This window comes from Bos indicus, chromosome 19 (assembly GCF_029378745.1).
Source record: "Bos indicus isolate NIAB-ARS_2022 breed Sahiwal x Tharparkar chromosome 19, NIAB-ARS_B.indTharparkar_mat_pri_1.0, whole genome shotgun sequence".
Classification (NCBI taxonomy): domain Eukaryota; kingdom Metazoa; phylum Chordata; class Mammalia; order Artiodactyla; family Bovidae; genus Bos; species Bos indicus.
The window spans coordinates 43988226-44007649 of NC_091778.1; the positions used below are offsets into that span (position 1 = coordinate 43988226).

Consider the following 19424-nt stretch of genomic DNA (forward strand, 5'->3'; position numbering starts at 1 on the left):
ACAAATTAAAAGTGCTCTTGGGCAGGAGCTTTGCAGAACAAAGTGCCCATAGGGCATAGAGGGAGGCTCTGAGTGCTGCCCTCCGACTGCTGTCTCGTCACAGGTTTCCTAAGAAAGGAAAGAACCTTAGCTACCTGCGCCAGGCACAGCCCTAGAGGTGTAGCCCTCCGCCCGTGGATGGAGTCCAATTCCTCGATCTGAGTTACCTCTTTGAGGTGTAGAAACTGAGGCAGAGACTCCGGGAAAGTGCAGTCCAGGCCCCGAAATAAAATCTAATTTAGAGCGCACAACTCACTGAACTCCAGTTGAGAGAGTAGAGTGACGGGATTCTAGGGCATCCCGTGGTCTTCGAATGGAGTGGAGGCTTCTCCGGTGACGATCCTACGATTCTGGGTAGGATGGGGTTAACCGAGGCTCTAAGTGGACGGGGCGGGGCCATAGGGGCGGGGCCAGAGTGACCGCGGGCGCGCGCGTGCGTTGCTGACTCAGCGGCGATTCCCGCGAGCTCCGGTGGAGGGTTCCAGGTTGACCCCCAGTGGCTTGGACCTTTTGAGGATCGGCGCCATCTCCGGGCCTTCCCTGGATCCTGGTACCGGGAGGCCGTGCTTCTTAGTCTCAACCCCCGGAGGCTCCGAGAAGGAAAACTAGCCCGAGCTGGGCGGGGCGGGACAGGGCAGGGACGACAGGCCAGCGCCTCCCTGGAGACATCCCCGCCACTCTCCGCCCTTCTTGCCCTGGGTCCCCAGACCCCTGGCTGCAGTGGTCAGGGCAGCTTTGCTGACCGGATGTTAAACTGCGAGAGTTGTGGCACGTGGACACCATTCTGCGTGTCTTGACTATGTAAAACAAAGACTGGGAATCAATGTCTCTAGAGGCCATCCCAGCCTTGTCCTCGCCCCAGATGAGAGAGGCCTGCCCTGAGACTTCTTCGGGATGGAAACCATATACTCTTTTCCCTGTCTGGATCCCAGACCCTTGCCTGCAGGGAAGTTCTTTCCGTTGTCTTTCCTCTGAGCCTGTCCCGAAGGAAGAAGGAGAATAGCTTCACCCCCACCCCCACCTCACCCGTGATAACCACTCTTTGGAAATCTGCAAATTGGAATTCTCTCCTTGGATTTTCTCCAAGGTGAAAACCTCCGACTCAACTTTTTAGATTACTTTTTTGTCTCCAAAAGAGAACCTTAGAAGGGACTCTAGAGTGGTAACTGAATCCAAAAGCACACCCAAAACGGGAATCTCCTGGCCCCGTTCGTACCCCCACACCAGGCATAGGCACACGCAGTCCCGGACAGCCTCAGCCTGAGCATTCCAGAGGCCAGAAACTCGGTACTTGCTAAGGCAGCCATTACTGGATAGCACTCTAGTTGTTAGAAAGCTCTTCCTTACACTGTATCAGGAGGAACCCCCACCCCTCCTCGCCTGGCAACTTTCCCACCTTACCTCTGCTGGCAGAGGCCCGGTGAGAGTGGGTGTCAGTGTCTAGAGCTTTAGCATGCTCAGGAGACCCCCCACCCCCACCCAGGCTCTCGGTGCCTTCCTCTCAGAGCCAAGAGCTGGAGAGTGGGAAGGGGGGGCGGGGGGAACCACCATTTCTGCCCTGCTACAAATCATTTCCAAGCCGGTGACTCAAAAATAGTAACAGTTGTTGAGTTGCATCTCATTTCCATGTTGTCTATTTAATGTGCCAAAGTACAGAAGCAATTCCTAAGGTCCCTACCTCTTTCTCAGTGCCCCCCACCGACTCTCCCTTCCCACTACTCTCCCTGGAAACATTTCCTCAGCCCGCCCCATCCTCTTGATTCGCAGCCCTAGTGGTCCCAGGAGGAGAAACTGTTGGTCTCAGTGGGAGCCGAGCAGGAAGAAAGGCGGGGCCGGCGGGGGCAGCGGCCGCCGCCGCCGCCGGGGTGAGGCCCTGGACTGCAGCCCCCACCCCTTAGGAGCCTCCGCAGGTCCTGGCGGAAGCGCAGGCCCAAAAAGGCGTAGAGCACTGGATTGAGGCCGCAGCGGGCGAGGGCCAAACCCCCGGTCACCAGCAGTGCCAGATCCTTGCGCTTGCTGGCCGGGCAGCTCCGCTCGCGGGCCGCCAGGAGGTCGGCAGTATCCAATAGCAGGGCGAGACTGTAGGGCAGCTGCAGCACCACGAATGCCGCCACCAGGGCCACCACGACGCGCAACGCGCGCCGGCGCTCGGGCCCCCTGGTGGCCAGCAGCGTGCGGCCCAGGAGCGCATAGCAGGCCGCCATGACGCCCAGCGGCAGCGCGAAGCCCAGGACCACCTGCGCCACGGCGCTTGCCCCTTTCACCGTCTGCGTGAGGCCCTCGGGGAAGATGAGACGGCAGCGCCGCTGGCCTTCCCGGTGCCCATCCTGGCTGAAAAGGAGAGCGGGCAACGCCAGGAGCAGCGACAACAGCCACACGATGACTGAGACCAAGTGTGCACGGCCCGGCGCCGAGGGCCTCGGTCCAGCTGGGAGGGCCCGCGCGATGGCCACGTAGCGGTCGGCGCTGATGCAGGCCAGAAAGAGGAAGCCGGCGTGGAAGGAGGCCGAGTAGAGGCCAGAGATGGCACGGCAGGTGGCACTTCCCAGACTCCAGCCTTGCAGAGCCCCGGCTGCGGCAAAGGGCAGGGTCAGGGCCAGCAGAAGGTCGGCCAGGGCCAGTTGGAGCAGGTGGGCAGAGGTGGGCGAGCGGGCAGCACGTCGGGCCGCCAGATGGGTGGCCAGGACCAGGCCATTGCCGGCCAGACCCAGTGCAGCCACCGTCAGGGAGACACTGGGTTGGAAGGCGCGACTGAAGGCCTGGACGTCGGCCTTGTAGCAGAGCTCTGGCAACGGCTCAACCGAATATGCCTCATCCTCCCCAGAGTAGGGGCCCCAGGAGACCTGAGGAGGCCATAATGAGAAGAGAGACCTTATGAGACAAGCCTCCACCACACGGCTCCCCCTCCCACACAAGCATTCCAAGCTAGGAGCCGGTGTGTGACCAGGTACAATGGTACAGCACACAGGGAGAAGACATAAACTCTTTTCCAGACTCTTCCTAGCATATCCTCGACAGGCCTTGACTTCCGGCGCACCCCTCCTGTCCCTACATCCAGCTTCCTGGGTGACCTTGAGCAAATCATTTGCTTTTCTGGCTCTCCAGCTGTCTAATATAGGTAATGTGGAGATCAGAAATCCCGACCAGCCCTCCTGAGGGGGTGGTTTGAAACGAGGATTGTTTGAAATAAGGAAGATAATGAATGTGAAGCATTTGTGCTCTCTGAAGGCCCAGCGTCTGCATTATTAATAAATCTTAAGAGCTTCCGTTCTTTTGCAGCGCCATCTCCTGGAAGAACACCCATATTTAGACTTTGCCTCAGACTTGGTCCCTGGAATCCTTGCTTGGTCTGGAGAATCGTTTTCTACCTCTCCTTTCCCTTCTCTCCTCCTCACCCCCACCCCTAAGCTTCCAGTACAAGGTTCGCTGAACTACTCATGATGTAAAGGTTGGACTTCAGGTTTTCTGGGCTCAGTTAGGACCTTAGACCTCAAGATTCAGCTCACCCTTCCTCTCATCCCCAGTCGTGTCCCCCAACCCCAGCCTCTCATTACTAGCCCCTTCTATCTGGAGGGCCGCTGGTCCCAGAGGGTTCCAGACATCCTAGGTAAATCATAGGAAGGCAGAGACTTGGTGCCAGGTGGGGAATCCCATCCGTTCACCTTTACCCTCCCTCCCTGTAACCCTTTCCTCCCCCCTGCCCCCACTCCCACCTGTTCTGCGGGCTCAGTCCCCATCTCTGGCTACTCAAGTTTCTGAGGTAAAGCCACCGGGGAGAGAAGTTATAAACTAATGGGACAGGAAGGAAGGGGCGGGGAGAAGGGCCGAGATGGAGGTGGGGATGAGGGTCTGTGGGCCCTCTTTACCTAACTTTCCTATTCTACCTCCTAAAAAAAATTTCCCTTTACCTTGCCAGTAGAAAAAGAATGGGTTTTGGAATATTATCACTTGGTAGCTACCTGTGGGATCTGAAGAATTTTTTTTTTTAACCTCTCTGAGCCTCGGGTTTTTCATCTGCAAAATGGAGTGAGATAAAAATGCAGAATTCACAGGGTAATGAAGGTGCCTAGCACGCGTGCCTGGAGCAGAATTTGCTGTCTGAAAATGTTAGATTCTTTTTACTTACACTTCTCCCTATCTCCAAGCACCCTCCCTTTCCATCTCTCTTCTTGGATTTTCCAGGATCCCCCAGCCGGCCCCTGTCTCCCTTCCCCCATCTCTGCGGCCACAGTCCCTGTAGCCTCGGGTTATTCAGGGTATTTCCCGGTGGCGGGAGGCTCTCTACCCCCGCCCTTTCGCAGCCGGGCTGAGGCGCGCGCTTGCGCGGGGTCTGGGAAAGCGGCGCGTGCCAGGAGAGCGAGGCTGGGGAAGGGGGGAGGTGAGAGGAGAGAGGGTGGAAGGAGAGGAGAGAACAGCAGAGAAGCAGGAACGGCACCTAGGGAGACAAGAAAGAAGGGCTGGGGGAGAGTGGGAAGAGAGAGGGGTGGGTAAGGGGGAGAGACAGCCATTCGTTGCAAAAACCCAGGAGGATAGCCCGAGCTGGAACTGGAGCCCTAGCCGGAGCCGGGCACTGGAAGGCGGCCGCCGAGACCCGTCAGCCCTGCATGATGCGTCTCCGGCTTTTCTGCATCCTACTCGCCGCGGTCTCAGGAGCCCGGGGCTGGGGCTACTGTGAGTGCCGGGCTCGCAGGCAGGCGGGGTTAGGCCCGGCCGGGAGTACGAGGTCTGCAGGGCGGGTCCCGCACCGCATTGCGGCTGGGTGGTCGCGGGTCTCTTCTCGGCCGGCGCGCACTCGTGCGCTTTCATCCTTTGCAGCCTCTCCCCCGCGCTCCGCAATGCAGCTCCGAGGCTGGCGCGCGCGCCCGGGGCTGGGGCTGGGCTCCGAGCTGAAGATAGAGTCGGCCCGGGCGGGGACTTGGGGCTGGGATCCAAGCGTGAGCGAGTGCCGGGTTTGAGGGTTGGGAATAAGAGTGGTACCGGTGACTCGGGCTAGGTGACTCGGGCTGGGCTTGGAGCTGGCCCAGGGACCAGGGTTTGGGGTTTGCGGCTAAGGCTGGGGCTGGATATGGGGGTTGGGATCCATGCAGTATTTGGTGAGCCAAATCGTACAGATGGTAAGTTTGGACATGGAACTGGTGGTGCTAGGAATGGCTGGGGTTGGGGCTAGGCCTGCATTTGGGCTCCGTGCAGGTTTGCAGGTGCTGCTGAATGGGACTGAGGCTAAGTCTGGGGACGGATTGATGTCTTGGGGTGACTCAGGTTCTGAAAGATGCTGAGGTTTGGGATTGTGTTCTGGGGAGTACTGAACTCCAACTGGTCCTTGGGAGGGTCTGACCTAGGGGTTCCCCCAGGAGGAGAAGGCAGCTTCCCCTCAGTGTGCAGCTGTTGCTGCAGGCCAGGTTGAGCAGGTGGTTTAAGTTAGGGCTGGGTCTGCACTGGGGGGAGTGAAGATCAAGCACCAGTTGCTCAGCGTTCTGGGCCTTTGGAAGGACTGGGAGGGGCCGCCCTGATAAACATGTCTGTTCCTGCAACCCAGACGGCTGCGACGAGGAGCTGGTCGGGCCCCTGTATGCACGCTCCCTGGGCGCCTCCTCCTACTATGGGCTCTTCACTGCGCCCCGATTTGCCCGGCTGCACGGTGAGCACGGTGGTGCCCCATGGTGGGGTGAGGGACTCTGAAGGGCTAGAGGTAAAGGGGGAGCTAGTAGTGAAAGCCCTTGTCCCTTCTGTAGGCATAAGCGGATGGTCTCCCCGGATTGGGGACCCAAATCCCTGGCTGCAGATCGACCTAATGAAGAAGCACCGGATTCGGGCTGTGGCCACGCAGGGCTCCTTTAACTCGTGGGACTGGGTCACACGTTACATGCTGCTCTACGGCGACCGAGTGGACAGCTGGACACCGTTCTATCAGCGAGGGCACAACGCGGTACTCCAGGATCCCTGCACACACACTTGGGAACCTTCCCAACTGTGTGACCTGGGCTGGGCTGGGCACAGGTTTGGGGGAAGTGGGGGGGGAGGTGGTGGTGAGGGCACAGATGAGGAGCAGTAACTTTCACTACAGGGACTCAGTCCAGAAGGACCGTCTGCTTGCCGTGTGTTCAGGATATGCCCAATTGACAGGGTTTAACAGGTGATGGACAGGGAGGCCTGGCGTGCTGCGATTCATGGGGTCGCAAAGAGTTGGACACGACTGAGCGACTGAGCTGAACTGAACTGAACATACTTCAGGGTAAAATCTGGGAGAGCTTCTTGGAGGAGGCGACATCTGAGTTGACCTTTGAGGAAATACTGGGATGGTGGAGAGGACGCTCTAGGCTAGGGAAACTGTAAAGTCAGGAAGGCGGAGGAGATAAGGACTGTCTGCCTTCCAGAGGTCGAGATTAGCTGGATGCGACAGCTGCGGGCTGGGAGGCTGTGGAAAAGCAAGCAGAGTGTGGGAACGTGGTCACCCCTCTCCCCTTGCCCTTAGACCTTCTTCGGTAACGTGAACGAGTCGGCGGTGGTTCGCCACGACCTGCACTATCACTTCACGGCGCGCTACATCCGCATCGTGCCCTTGGCTTGGAACCCGCGCGGCAAGATCGGCCTGAGGCTTGGCCTCTACGGCTGCCCTTACAGTAAGGGTGCGGGGTCGTGGTGGGGGCGGGGCGGGAGACAGAATCCCCCGACCCCCCACCCACCTACGGTCCTTCCTGCAGAGTCCGACGTGCTGTATTTCGATGGCGATGATGCCATCTCGTACCGCTTCCCGAGAGGGGTCAGCCGGAGTCTGTGGGACGTGTTCGCCTTCAGCTTCAAAACCGAAGAAAAGGACGGGCTCCTGTTGCACGCCGAGGGCGCCCAGGGCGACTACGTGACACTCGAGCTGCAGGGGGCGCACTTGCTGCTGCACATGAGCCTGGGTGAGCTCGCGGCCGCGGCGCGGAGCCCCAGGCTCTCCTCCCACGTCCCTTGCCGCACCTCCTCCGCGAAGCCGCGCCCTATTCCTTATCTTCCCCTTTCTTAACTATTTGGACTCATCTGCCTTCTTCGTGTAAAATCTGGTGCTTGCGAAACTCTGGACTGGGAATTAGGACAAGCGGATTCCAGCACCTAGCACCTACCAGCGGTGTGACCTTGGACGAGCACTTCCCCAGTCTGTTTCCTCATTGTAAAAACATTGTATATACGTATACAGGCGCGCGCGCGCACACGCACACGCACACACACACACACACACACACACACACTCCTGAAGCGTTGTTGTTTTGTATCTCATTCGCTTTCCATAATATGCACATGATGAGGTAGAACCAGCTATCGTGCCCCGTTTTAGTGATAGGAAGACAGAGGCTCAGAGGGATTAAATGACTAAGTCCGTACTTGCCAATGGCCACCGATCCACCGCAGGCTGAGGGTGGTCCAGTCTCTATGTGCCCACCCTCCCTGGCCGTCCTGGGCCTTCAGCAGTTCGTCCTCTGGGTTGCAGGCTGTTGCTCCGCCTGGGGGGTTTGCTGGGCGGTAGGGCCTAAGTGGGGTTCTCCAGGTTCCCGGTCTGACCCTGCCCTAACCCACCCTCAGGCAGCAGCCCCATCCAGCCAAGGCCGGGTCACACGACCGTGAGCGCTGGCGGCGTCCTCAATGACCAGCACTGGCATTACGTGCGTGTCGACCGATTTGGCCGTGAGGCAAATCTCACCCTGGACGGCTACGTGCAGCGCTTCGTGCTCAATGGCGACTTCGAGAGACTGAACCTGGACAACGAGGTGAGCAAAGAGGGGAGAAGCCATTTGGCTAAGTGAGATGCTAGGTAGGCCGGTGGGGGGGGGGGGTGGGGGCGGCACTTCTTTCAGAGGTAAGACTGTTTTCTGAACATGCTAGCAGGAGTTGGCAAACTCCCAGAAAAGCTTGGGTTTTTGTTGTTGTTGCTGGTGTTAGCATGCCGATTTCCGGGCTCTACCCCAGAGCTGCTGAGATGGAGTCTAGAAATCTGGACTTGGGGGATCAGGCAAGATGAGAAAATTGCTCTCTCCTGGCCCTGATGTGCAGATAAAGAACCCCAGACAGGTTCATCGACTTACCCAAGGGCGTGCCGCCAAGTTGTGGTGGGGTCAGGGCTAAAACCCAAGCCTCAGGAGGCCCAGCGAGCTTCCAGCTTCAATACCGATACTGGGGGAACGTGTGTCTCAGACCTCAGCCTGAGCGTGGGAAAGTGGACGGGCGGGAGCGCGAGAAAGGCGCGCACTCTGCCGCATCTAGGGAAGCTTACTCCTCACCCCGCCCGCAGATGTTCATCGGGGGGCTGGTGGGCGCCGCGCAGAAGAACCTTGCCTATCGGCATAATTTCCGCGGCTGCATAGAAAACGTCATCTTCAACCGAGTCAACATCGCGGACCTGGCCGTGCGGCGCCATTCCCGGATCACCTTCGAGGCCAGTGGGCAGGGGGATCGGGGAGGACGGGGCATCAAAGCCTCCGGGAACAAGTGGATGGAGCGGGGAGAGATCTTGAGAATCATCTAAAAGCCGAGGAGCCTTCTCCCTAGCCAGCTGCTCACGTTGGGGGCGAGGCATCACTGACTCACAGGAGGTGCTAAAGGCCAGCTTCCAACCCCGTTCCCGCCTAGTTAAAAGCTGCGGTCTGGTCTCACCATCTCCTCAGTTATAAATGAAGAGAATACGGTGTGGCGGCCCGGAGTGGCTCGGCCAGGGGTCACACAGCGCAGGGGCTGAGGAGGGACTTGAGGGCTGTTTAGGTATTATGTGGTACCCCCTACTCCAACTCAGGAGCTAATCAGGCGCTCCTGAGATGATCAGGAGATAATGTAGATCAGCGAGAAGAGTCCTGAGGGCTGACTTGGTGGCTGGAGACCTCTCCACACCTGGACGTTTTTCTGGGCGGGGTGAGGTTGGGGAGGTACACCCAGGGAACCTGGCTCCTCACAGAGGCCGGGGCGTGGCATCAGCTTGGGTGCTGATGCATCCTCACTTGGGTCCCCAGGGTAAGGTGGCATTCCGTTGCCTGGACCCGGTTCCTCATCCCATCAATTTCGGAGGTCCTCACAACTTCGTGCAAGTGCCTGGCTTCCCCCGCCGCGGCCGCCTCGCAGTCTCTTTTCGCTTCCGCACCTGGGATCTCACTGGGCTGCTGCTTTTCTCCTCCCTGGGGGATGGGTTGGGCCACGTGGAGCTGATGCTCAGTGAAGGGCAGGTCAACGTGTCGGTGGTGCAGACCGGCCGAAAGAAGCTTCAGTTTGCCGCTGGTGAGCAGAGGGAGAGGAAGGGGAGGCAAAGGGACGCCAGAGCAGGGCAGAGACACAGGAGACTGTAGACCTGGACTGAGACCTTTGCATCTCAGAGGGGTGAGGGAGGGAAGGGAGGGAGCCCTGCAGGAGGTCCCAGGATTAGACAGCTGGGAGTTGGAGGGCAGGGCAGATCTGAGGGACTAAGGCTGAGAATCCTGGTACTCCATTTGGAGGGTCCCTGTAGGTATCATTCACTGATGACTTTTGACTCTGTGTCAGCCGCTGGGGTTCCACATAGTGAAGAGAGACATTTGGGGATGTCACCGCTCAGTGTGATAAGTGTAAAAATGGGAAGCACAGAGGCTGCTGTTAGGATAGAGTTGGGTTGCTGCTTCTCCACTCAAGACACTCTTCCAGAGCATGGTGCCTCCCCCACCCACACTGTCGTCCTGTCCTGTCCAGGGTTCCGCCTGAATGATGGCTTTTGGCATGAGGTGAATTTTGTGGCCCAGGAAAACCATGCAGTCATCAGCATTGATGATGTGGAGGGGGCAGAGGTCAGGGTCTCATACCCACTGCTGATCCGTACAGGAACCTCATACTTCTTTGGAGGTAAGTGGAGGTCAACCTGGCTAGACCCCTGTCTCTGGGTGGGAAGGCCCCATCTAAGTCCACCCAGATAGGGCTACATGGAGAGTTTTGTAGCAGTAAATCTCTCTTGCCCCTCTGGGGCCTTGGGGACTGGAATGTCACTGTCATTGTCTACTGGCCCCCTTCCTTGCTTCCTTCCTTCATGTCTGGCTCTCCCTTGGCATCTCCCTGGGGGAGGGTCGCTGGAGTCTCCCCTGGGGAGGGCCTCACAGGGGTGGTTGCTCCAGGTTGTCCCAAGCCAGCCAGTCGATCGGGCTGCCACTCCAACCAGACGGCGTTCCATGGCTGCATGGAGCTGCTCAAGGTGGATGGTCAACTGGTCAACCTGACTCTGGTGGAGGGCCGGCGGCTTGGATACTATGCTGAGGTCCTCTTTGACACATGTGGCATCACTGATAGGTATCCAGAAGCCCCTCTCCCTCCAAGAGGTGACCCCCTCCAAAGCCCTCTTCCACGGTCTCCCAGTGATGGGAATGGCGTTTCTCAATGATCTCCCTTCTGGTCCCAGCTCCTGAGTCTCCCACCTGGGAATGATTGCTTCTTGACCTCTCACTTCCCAGTTATTCCCTTAAAGTGTCACATGCTCAGAATGGAAATGAAGCATCTGTTTTTGGTCCTAGAGGGTTTTCTTTGGGGGGAGGTGAGGATGGGGATATAAGGCATAATTAATTCCTTTGGGGAAGAGGCAACAATAGTACTTGAGCCCTGAGGCCTGCCTAATGCCCCAGCATTCAGGCTTCTACCTGGCTACTTAAGTGGAGTATGTTAGGTGGGTTCTGGTGCTCTCAGGACCTGGGACTGAAGCTTGTAGGGGTCAGACCCTACTCTGCAGCTCCCCATAAGGTTCCTTCCCTGCGTGCTGACCCCCTCCCCTAGGTGCAGCCCTAACATGTGTGAGCATGACGGTCGCTGCTACCAGTCTTGGGATGACTTCATCTGCTACTGTGAACTGACAGGCTACAAGGGGGAGACCTGCCACCAGCGTAAGCCAGTTGGAGTGTGGGGGAGAGTCTGGGGGAGAGTCAGGAAGTTTCTGGGGATCGTGAGGCCGCTAAAGATGGTGGGGCTGGCCCTTCTAGCCCCCAACCCCATAACTACCTTTTCCCCAACTCACTACCCACCAGCTTTGTATAAGGAATCCTGTGAGGCTTATCGACTCAGTGGGAAAACTTCTGGAAACTTCACCATTGATCCTGATGGTAGTGGCCCCCTGAAGCCATTTGTGGTGTACTGTGATATCCGAGGTAAGTGGCTCTGATTGAGGGGTGATGGGCAGCGGACGATGAACTGTGGGAGTGTGAGGGGGAACAAGGAAGAATGGAAGGGTGGACCGGAGCCAGTAAGATTAAACGGTGGAGGGGTAAATGAGGACAGAGCGGGAAGGGAACATTCAGGAGTTTGTAATCTAGCCTTGCAGCTAGATCTCAGCTTCCTGATCCATTCCAGCTGTCTCATGGCTGGCCTATGATGTTGGAGACTTAGAGCTGGGCTGGCATGGAGCTTCTGGCCTCATGTATTGGCTCTGAATTGGCGGCAGTGGTGCTGGAGGCAAGTAGGAAGGTGGGTAGAGAACGCTTCTCTCCAGCCACAGCTCTGCCTCGTCCCCTCCCCCAGAGAATCGGGCATGGACAGTTGTGCGCCATGACAGGCTGTGGACGACTCGGGTGACAGGTTCCAGCATGGAGCGGCCATTCCTCGGGGCCGTCCAGTATTGGAATGCATCCTGGGAGGAGGTCAGTGCCCTGGCCAATGCTTCCCAGCACTGTGAGCAGTGGATCGAGTTCTCCTGCTACAATTCCCGGCTGCTCAACACAGCAGGTTAGGGCTGGGGTGGGGAGGGCAGGGTGAAAGCTGGAGGAGAGACCCATGGGGTCTGGGAAAAGAGCACCAGAGGGCTCAGGAAGTGGTCTGGGCTGGTTGGAAGGGTGAGGGAGGAGCCCTAGGCTAATGGAGGCGGGGCCTGGAAGCTGCCTGCCCCTCTTCCCCAGGAGGCTACCCCTACAGCTTTTGGATTGGCCGAAACGAGGAGCAGCACTTCTACTGGGGCGGCTCGCAGCCTGGGATCCAGCGCTGTGCCTGTGGTCTGGACCGGAGCTGCGTGGACCCCGCTCTGCACTGTAACTGTGACGCCGACCAGCCCCAGTGGTAAGGGGGGGCAGGAGAACAGGGCTTTCAGGATGCTGGGGGCTGCCGAGCAGCAAGGGCTGAGCCACTGCATCCCCACCCCCACAGGAGAACCGACAAGGGCCTGCTGACCTTTGTGGACCATCTGCCTGTCACTCAGGTGGTGGTGGGGGACACGAACCGCTCCAGTTCGGAGGCCCAGTTCTTTCTGAGGCCTCTGCGGTGCTACGGCGACCGTGAGTGGCAGAGACTTTTTGTGTGCCCTCGCAGGGTCGGCTCTGTAGTTCCAAAGCCCTGACCCACTGGGTGGGAGGGGGGCGGTCTCCAGGACACCCTGCCAGACACCCTGGCTCCGTCGGTGACATGCCCACACCTGTTCCTCTGCACCTGCACCTTCCTCTTGCATGACATGCCTTAGTCTCTCCCTGGGTTCCCCCAGCTGTCCCCCTTTGCCCTGTCGCCTGCCTCCCGCCCTGCTGACAAGGCCTTCCTCCATTTGGTTCTGTAGGAAATTCCTGGAACACCATCTCCTTCCACACTGGGGCTGCACTACGCTTTCCCCCAATCCGGGCCAACCACAGCCTTGACGTCTCTTTCTACTTCAGGACCTCGGCTCCCTCAGGAGTCTTCCTAGAGAATATGGGGGGCCCTTACTGCCAGTGGCGCCGACCTTATGTGCGGGTGGAACTCAACAGTGAGCAAGCAGACACTGTGGGGGAGGAAGATCCCTGGGGAAGATGTGGGGTGGGTGGAGGCTGGGGTAAGTGGCAAGGCCAGATGCCCCTTTGAAAGGAAGCATGGGAAGGGCTTTAGATGGGCCTGGCTTCTAGACCCAGCTCCATCTCGATAGCTGGCTTTGTGACCCTGAGCACCCACTTGGCCCCCCTGGACCTTTGGCCCCTGAGTTGTGAGTGAGGAAGCTGGACTCCTGTGGGTTGGCTGGGGGAGGGGGGTGTGGGGCTCCTATTTGATGAGCTATGCTTCTAACCTGAGAGGTGGGGCTGGGAAGCTGGCTCCAGGGATCTGGGAATGTGGGAGAGCAGAGGTATGAGGTTTTAAGCACTTTACGGGTTTTGTCCCAGGCTGTAAACAGACTGGGCTTCCCAGGTGGTGCAAGCTAGTAAAGAATCCACCTGCCAATGCAAGAGACATAAGAGACAGGGATTCAAACCTCTGGGTCAGGAAGATCTCCTGGAGAAGGAAATGGCAACCCACTCCAGTAATCTTGCCTGGAGAATCCCATGGACAGAGGAGCCTGGGGGGCTACAGTCCACGGGGTCACAAAGAGTCGGACAGGACTGAAGCGACTTAGCACGCCCACGTGTGGACAGATGGAGGGACAGTCAGGGAGCTCCAAAGAGCAGAGAAGAAGGGCTGTGTCGACCCCGTGAGGGCCCTGGGGGCTCTGAGTCCTCTCCCCCCGCCCCTACACTGTCCAGCATCCCGGGACGTAGTCTTCGCCTTTGACGTGGGGAATGGGGATGAGAACCTGACGGTGCACTCAGACGACTTCGAGTTCAACGACGATGAGTGGCACCTCGTCCGGGCGGAAATCAACGTGAAGCAGGCCCGGCTCCGCGTGGATCACCGGCCCTGGGTGCTACGGCCGATGCCCCTGCAGACCTACATCTGGCTGGAGTACGACCGGCCCCTGTATGTTGGTGAGCAGCAACCTGGAGGCAGGTCTGAAGCCTCTGTCACCACCCTACCCTCTCAAGGCCACTCTCCTTGTTTCCAGGAACCCCATCTCTTAGGTCACAATCCCCTCAGCTTCACAGTGAGCCAAGGCCCACCCTTCCTCTCCAGTCCCTGGCATCTTTTCCATTCTTATAGCCCTCCACTGCCTTTGCAACCCCAATACTTTCCCCCATCTCTGCTCTACACCCGTTTCTCCACCTGCCCACCTTCCCCCCAGGATCTGCAGAGCTTAAGAGGCGGCCTTTCGTGGGTTGCTTGAGGGCTATGCGTCTGAATGGAGTGACTCTGAACCTGGAAGGCCGTGCCAATGCCTCTGAGGGTACCTCACCCAACTGCACAGGCCACTGCGCCCACCCCCGCTTCCCCTGTTTCCATGGCGGCCGCTGTGTGGAGCGCTACAGCTACTACACCTGTGACTGTGACCTCACGGCTTTCGATGGGCCATACTGCAACCATGGTCAGTGCTGCTGGTTATGGGAGGAATGAGCCAGAGGGCATCATGGGATGTAGGGAGGGCAAGGAAGGAGGGAGGATGCAGTGTCAGCATCGGGGAAGACTGTGTTCATCCTGCGCTCCTGAGCTTTGAGCTGGGCTCTCAAGCAGTTGAAGCTGCTGGGTGATTCCAAAGGAATAAAGCGGGACAAGGAAGGGATGGCACAGCTAGCTGGCACTACAAGAACAACAGCAACAAAACAAATAACTTCCCCATCCTCTCACTGTCGCCAAGGGAACCCAGGTTGCCCCCCTTGCAAGCATATCCCCATCAGGCTGCACGATGCCCTCCTATGCCATTTCCTAGTTGACAATCGCTGCACACCTAAAACATGTCTACAGCCTGGTTCTTGGTTAAGGTGAGCCTTGACATTCACCATAGCAAGATTCTGTACATACACCAAGAACACATCCTCCCCAAGGCTGGTCTAGGAGGATGCATGAGCAGGTAGGTCACTGGTGAGATAGGAAGACACAGGGACTAAGGGACCCACAGAAGTCCTTTGGTCTTGGTTTAGAAGTGTGAGTAGTGGCAGGTGGGTTTGTGGTATCTTGATTCTAATTCTGACCCTCCACCTACTATGTATCCTCAGGCAAGTTGTGGCCCGTTTCAGAGCCTTGCTTTCCCCATCTGTAAAGTGCAGGGATTGGATCAGATGATCTTTTCCATTTCTTAAGATTTTAAGATTCCATTCCATGACATAGGGCCTCCAGGGGACCTAAAAGTGAATGGAGATGGGTTGTGGTGTAGCAGAAACTGGGGACACGTGCCAGGTGGTGTGCGTGGATGACATACATAGCGTCTGGAGGTGGGGACGGGCCCTGACTTCACTACCTCTGCCTCAGACATTGGCGGTTTCTTTGAGCCTGGCACCTGGATGCGCTATAACCTCCAGTCGGCGCTGCGCTCCGCAGCCCGGGAGTTCTCCCACATGCTGAGCCGGCCAGTGCCGGGCTACGAGCCTGGTTACATCCCTGGCTATGATACTCCCGGCTATGTGCCTGGCTACCATGGCCCTGGGTACCGTCTGCCTGATTACCCGCGGCCAGGCCGGCCGGTGCCAGGCTACCGTGGACCTGTCTACAACGTCACTGGAGAGGAGGTGTCCTTCAGCTTCAGCACCCAGTCTGCCCCCGCCGTCCTGCTCTATGTCAGCTCCTTTGTGCGTGACTACATGGCCGTGCTCATTAAGGAAGATGGTGAGTTCCCCACGGCTCTCACCCTCCACTCTAGCTTCCTCTGGATGCCTTCCATTCTCATAACTGTTGACCAATACAAGGACTCACGTGCTCTTCCAAGGTGGCGGCTTTGGGGGACTTCCCTGGTGCTTCGAAATGCAGGGGCCACAGGTTCCATCCCTGGTCAGGGAACGAAGATCCCATAGGCAGCATGGCGAAGCCAAAAAGAAAAAAAGATGGGGATTCTGGGAGCTGAGGGGAGACCCCCCTCTTCCTTCTTCCCACCCCACAGGGACCTTGCAGCTGCGCTACCAGCTGGGCACCAGCCCCTATGTGTACCAGCTCACCACCCGCCCTGTGACGGACGGCCAGCCCCACAGTGTCAACATCACCCGGGTCTACCGCAACCTCTTCATCCAGGTGTGTGCCAGGGGTTCAGATCATAACCTCATCATCAAGGCTGTGGCAGTGGGAAATGGCAAATATTCAGCATCTGTAGGGCACATTCCAGTGTACAGAGAATGTTCACATGTAGTATCATGGGACCTCACAGTTGCCCTGTGAGGCAGTTCAGGTAGGCAGCTCTTCTTATCTTCGTTTGACTAGTCACGAAAGGGGCTCTGACAGTAAAGTGGTTTCCCCAAACCACCGTAAGCTGCAAAGACAGGGCTCAAAACCAGTTTGTGAGGTTTTTAATACCAAATCCTGTGTCTGGGCCCAGGACTTGCCTATGTGGGACTGAGTTAGAACCCACCACCAGTCGGGAGAGGAGAGTCCCAGCCTGGTCTGGGCTATGTCTGCTGCTGGTTCGCCCTCTCATCTCCTTTCCCCTCCCCACTCAGGTGGACTACTTCTCCCTGACGGAACAGAAGTTCTCACTGTTGGTGGACAGCCAGCTAGACTCGCCCAAGGCCTTGTATTTGGGGCGCGTTATGGGTAAGCTGGGGTTGAGACGGCATTTGGGGTCGGGAGCTGTGGACTCCTCTGGAGTCCAGAGGAGGGTGAAGGATGGGGAGTGGCAGTGAAGGTGCTGCTAAAGAGAAGTGGGAACCTAGGGGTGGTGAGAGGGGCCAGGGCTGTTGGGAGTCTAAGCCCCCTTCTTTCTGGGCTGCCTCTCCCTTAGAGACTGGAGTGATTGACCCAGAGATCCAGCGCTACAACACGCCGGGTTTCTCAGGCTGCCTGTCTGGTGTCCGATTCAACAACGTGGCTCCTCTCAAGACCCACTTCCGAACGCCTCGACCCATGACCGAGGAGCTGGCTGAGGCCCTTCGTGTCCAGGGAGAGCTGTCTGAGTCTAACTGCGGAGCCATGCCACGCCTTGTCTCAGAGGTGCCCCCTGAGCTGGACCCCTGGTATCTTCCCCCAGGTACATCCCCAGGGACACAGAAGAGGAAGGGAAAAGAGGGACAACAGGGAAAGGAAATGACTCTTAATCTGCAGGAGGCTCCTCCTAACTGGTGCGTTCTCTTTTTTTCAGACTTCCCGTACTACCATGATGACGGATGGGTTGCTATACTTTTGGGCTGTGAGTGGCACCGTCCCTACCCTGACCTCTCATTCTACCCTCTGGCTGTCAGCCTTCCCTCCCTGTCCCGTATCCTCAGGCCTGAGGGGTAGTGAGGGCACTCAGTATATGGTGATGCCAAGAACCGTGACACAGGCTTTGCTGAAGGTAGTTGATAATCAGCTTGGAGATTTTTAAATATTGGCAGATTCTATAGATTTTAATAGAAATGAAATGAAATATTAAAACTGGGCCAAAGTTTTTACAGTGATGTGCCTATCACTGCCTGACTCAATATATCATTTCCATTGCTGGTCACGTCTCTGACTTTATGACTTTGTGGATCAGATAATGTTCACTTCATGATAAGCAGCTTAGGTCATATGCTGCTCTGTTGGGTCATGGCCACACGTTCCCACCAAAGTCAGGGGTTTAATATCTAAAAGGTCCCAGAATTAGGCAGGAACTGTGTCTTAAAGAGTGCTTTACTGCACTATAAAAGAATACATTTTATGGTATGTTAACTATATCTCAATAAAGCCGTTATAAAAAAAATAAGTGGGGCTAAAGCTAAGGGATGAGGAAACAGGGGTAGAGTAACATCCAGAAAGATGAGAAATTGGTGTAAGTACCAAGGATGTTGAAAGAGAGTATTAGAAATAGAATTCTATTATTAGAAAAAGAAATTTATTAAACTTTACATATACCATATGAGAAACAGAAATTCTAATATTAGAAACAGAATAGAAGCCAGGGCTTTAGACCAACCAGACACATCAAGAATAGCTTGATGTGGTTGTACAGCTGATGCTGTCAGACACATATGCTTTAGGCCAAAAGGATACATGTGTGTCTGTGTATAGGTGAAACCCAGAGATCTGCCCTGAATTGTTCCTTTTTTCTCTTTCAGTTTTGGTGGCCTTCTTGCTGCTGGGACTGGTGGGAATGTTGGTGCTCTTCTATCTACAGAATCATCGCTACAAGGGCTCCTACCACACCAATGAGCCCAAGGCCACACATGATTACCACGCTGGCAGCAAACCTCCCCTGCCTACTTCAGGCCCGGTCCCAGCACCAGCCCCAGCCTCAGCCCCGACCCCAACACCAGCTTCCACCCAAGTTCCAGCTCCAGCCCCAGCCCCAGCCCCAGCCCCAGCCCCTGGCCCCCGGGACCAAAACCTACCCCAGATTCTGGAGGAGTCCAGATCTGAATGAATCAGGAGAGGGGCTTCAAGGACCAAGCCTGTCTCCTCCGAATTCCCCAATCCCGCCTCCACCCCATCCTCGCAGGGACATGTGGCTCCTCTTAGCTGGCTCTGCTCATCTAGAGGATTTCCCTCCTGCCAAGTCTGGTGGGCAGAGCTACAGATGGGACCAAAGGGAGTGGCTGAGCCTCACTGCCTAAAACCAATGCCCTGCCCATCCCCATTTCCCCAGGCTCCTGGTTGTTTGCCTGCCCCAAAGAAGCCTCGTGGGGTTGGCCCAGGCCTTTCCTGCCAGCCCTGTCCCAGCTACGGCCAGGGATTAACACCAGAGTGCAGGGGAGATTAACCACCTCCCTTCAAATATTCAATCTCAGCAGGGACAGATGTGTGGGATTGCAGGGGCGCACAGGGCATGGGGGGAGGCTGCTCAATCATACCCCCCAGCCTCCCCCCTCCCCTGCAGAACATCTCCCACCTGCTTCCCCTCAGTTGGGGGTTAGGAGGGCTTCATTGCTGCCCCTCTACCCCCCTTTGCTGTTTTTTACAGAGACCGAGAGGCCTCGCTTTAGCACCTTAGTACCTCCGCTGCTTTACACGCTTTAGCCAAAGCCATAAAAAAACTTGCAATGTAGAGAGAATAATGCAGACACTGACTAGCCAGCCCTCTACTCTTCCTCCCTCCTCCAAGATATGCAATAGCCTTGGTGCCTGTCCAAAGGCTTGGCCCCCCTCTCCAATGCATGAGGAGCCCTCTTTCCTCCGCTCAGAGATGCTGCTTCATTTGTCTAGGAGGTCATATCCTTTATATATATTTTTTGTTGCAAAGTCTCTCTCTAGAGAAACTATATATATCACTCTAATTTTTTTAAATTATCAGTTTATATATAAAAGACAAAATCAATTGACTGTCCTGTTCTGTGCCCAGTGTGCTTCTCCTGTGTTGAGAAGCCCAGTGTGCTTCTCCTGTGTTGGAAGTCTCATGAGGTCTGCTGGTCACTCACCCAAGCCTGATCAGCCTCCACTCTGAAGCTGTGCTCTCAGTCTCGGAGCTGTTCTAATAAAGCAGAGTGACAGAGCTCCAGTCTGTGTGTGGTAGTTGGCGGCGTGGCTAGCGGATAAGCGGGATGACTTTCAGGGAACTAATCTGACAGCTCCAGAATCTTTCATGGGGAGCGCTTGGAATCCCGGCATCGCCTGCTGGAAGGCTGCTTGGTTCTTGCCAACCCCCTGCCCCAGATCTCCCCCAACCCTGGTCTCCATGGACAAGTGGAGATCAGAATACTCAAGCTTCCCCGGATCCTTCC

General features: G+C 56.8%; 2 protein-coding genes across 4 annotated transcripts; one reads left to right on the forward strand and one right to left on the reverse strand.

The window, feature by feature from the left end:
- Positions 1-1808: 1808 nt before the first annotated feature.
- Positions 1809-3796, reverse strand: CCR10 (C-C motif chemokine receptor 10). The gene is made up of 2 exons (XM_070773523.1): positions 3753-3796; positions 1809-2882 (listed from the first exon to the last, which is right to left on the reverse strand). Exons 1-2 carry the CDS (start codon positions 3774-3776, stop codon positions 1809-1811), a joined length of 1098 nt encoding a protein of 365 aa, XP_070629624.1. The 5' UTR covers positions 3777-3796.
- Positions 2881-19196, forward strand: CNTNAP1 (contactin associated protein 1). Of its 3 annotated transcripts, none has more exons than XM_070773516.1 (24): positions 2881-3157; positions 5576-5677; positions 5772-5965; positions 6512-6659; positions 6741-6944; positions 7603-7787; positions 8309-8452; positions 9021-9282; positions 9727-9876; positions 10143-10314; positions 10792-10898; positions 11040-11159; positions 11530-11733; positions 11904-12060; positions 12148-12275; positions 12548-12733; positions 13479-13700; positions 13955-14194; positions 15076-15429; positions 15701-15828; positions 16251-16344; positions 16532-16777; positions 16889-16936; positions 17826-19196. In XM_070773516.1, the coding sequence occupies exons 1-24, from the start codon at positions 2992-2994 to the stop codon at positions 18128-18130; spliced, it is 4266 nt and encodes a 1421-aa protein (XP_070629617.1). In that variant the 5' UTR covers positions 2881-2991; the 3' UTR covers positions 18131-19196. The 3 variants fall into 3 exon arrangements, with proteins under 3 accessions (XP_070629617.1, XP_070629619.1, XP_070629618.1); XM_070773518.1 differs by lacking the exon at positions 2881-3157 and adding an exon at positions 4520-4710; XM_070773517.1 differs by lacking the exon at positions 2881-3157 and adding an exon at positions 4961-5153.
- Positions 19197-19424: the final 228 nt, after the last annotated feature.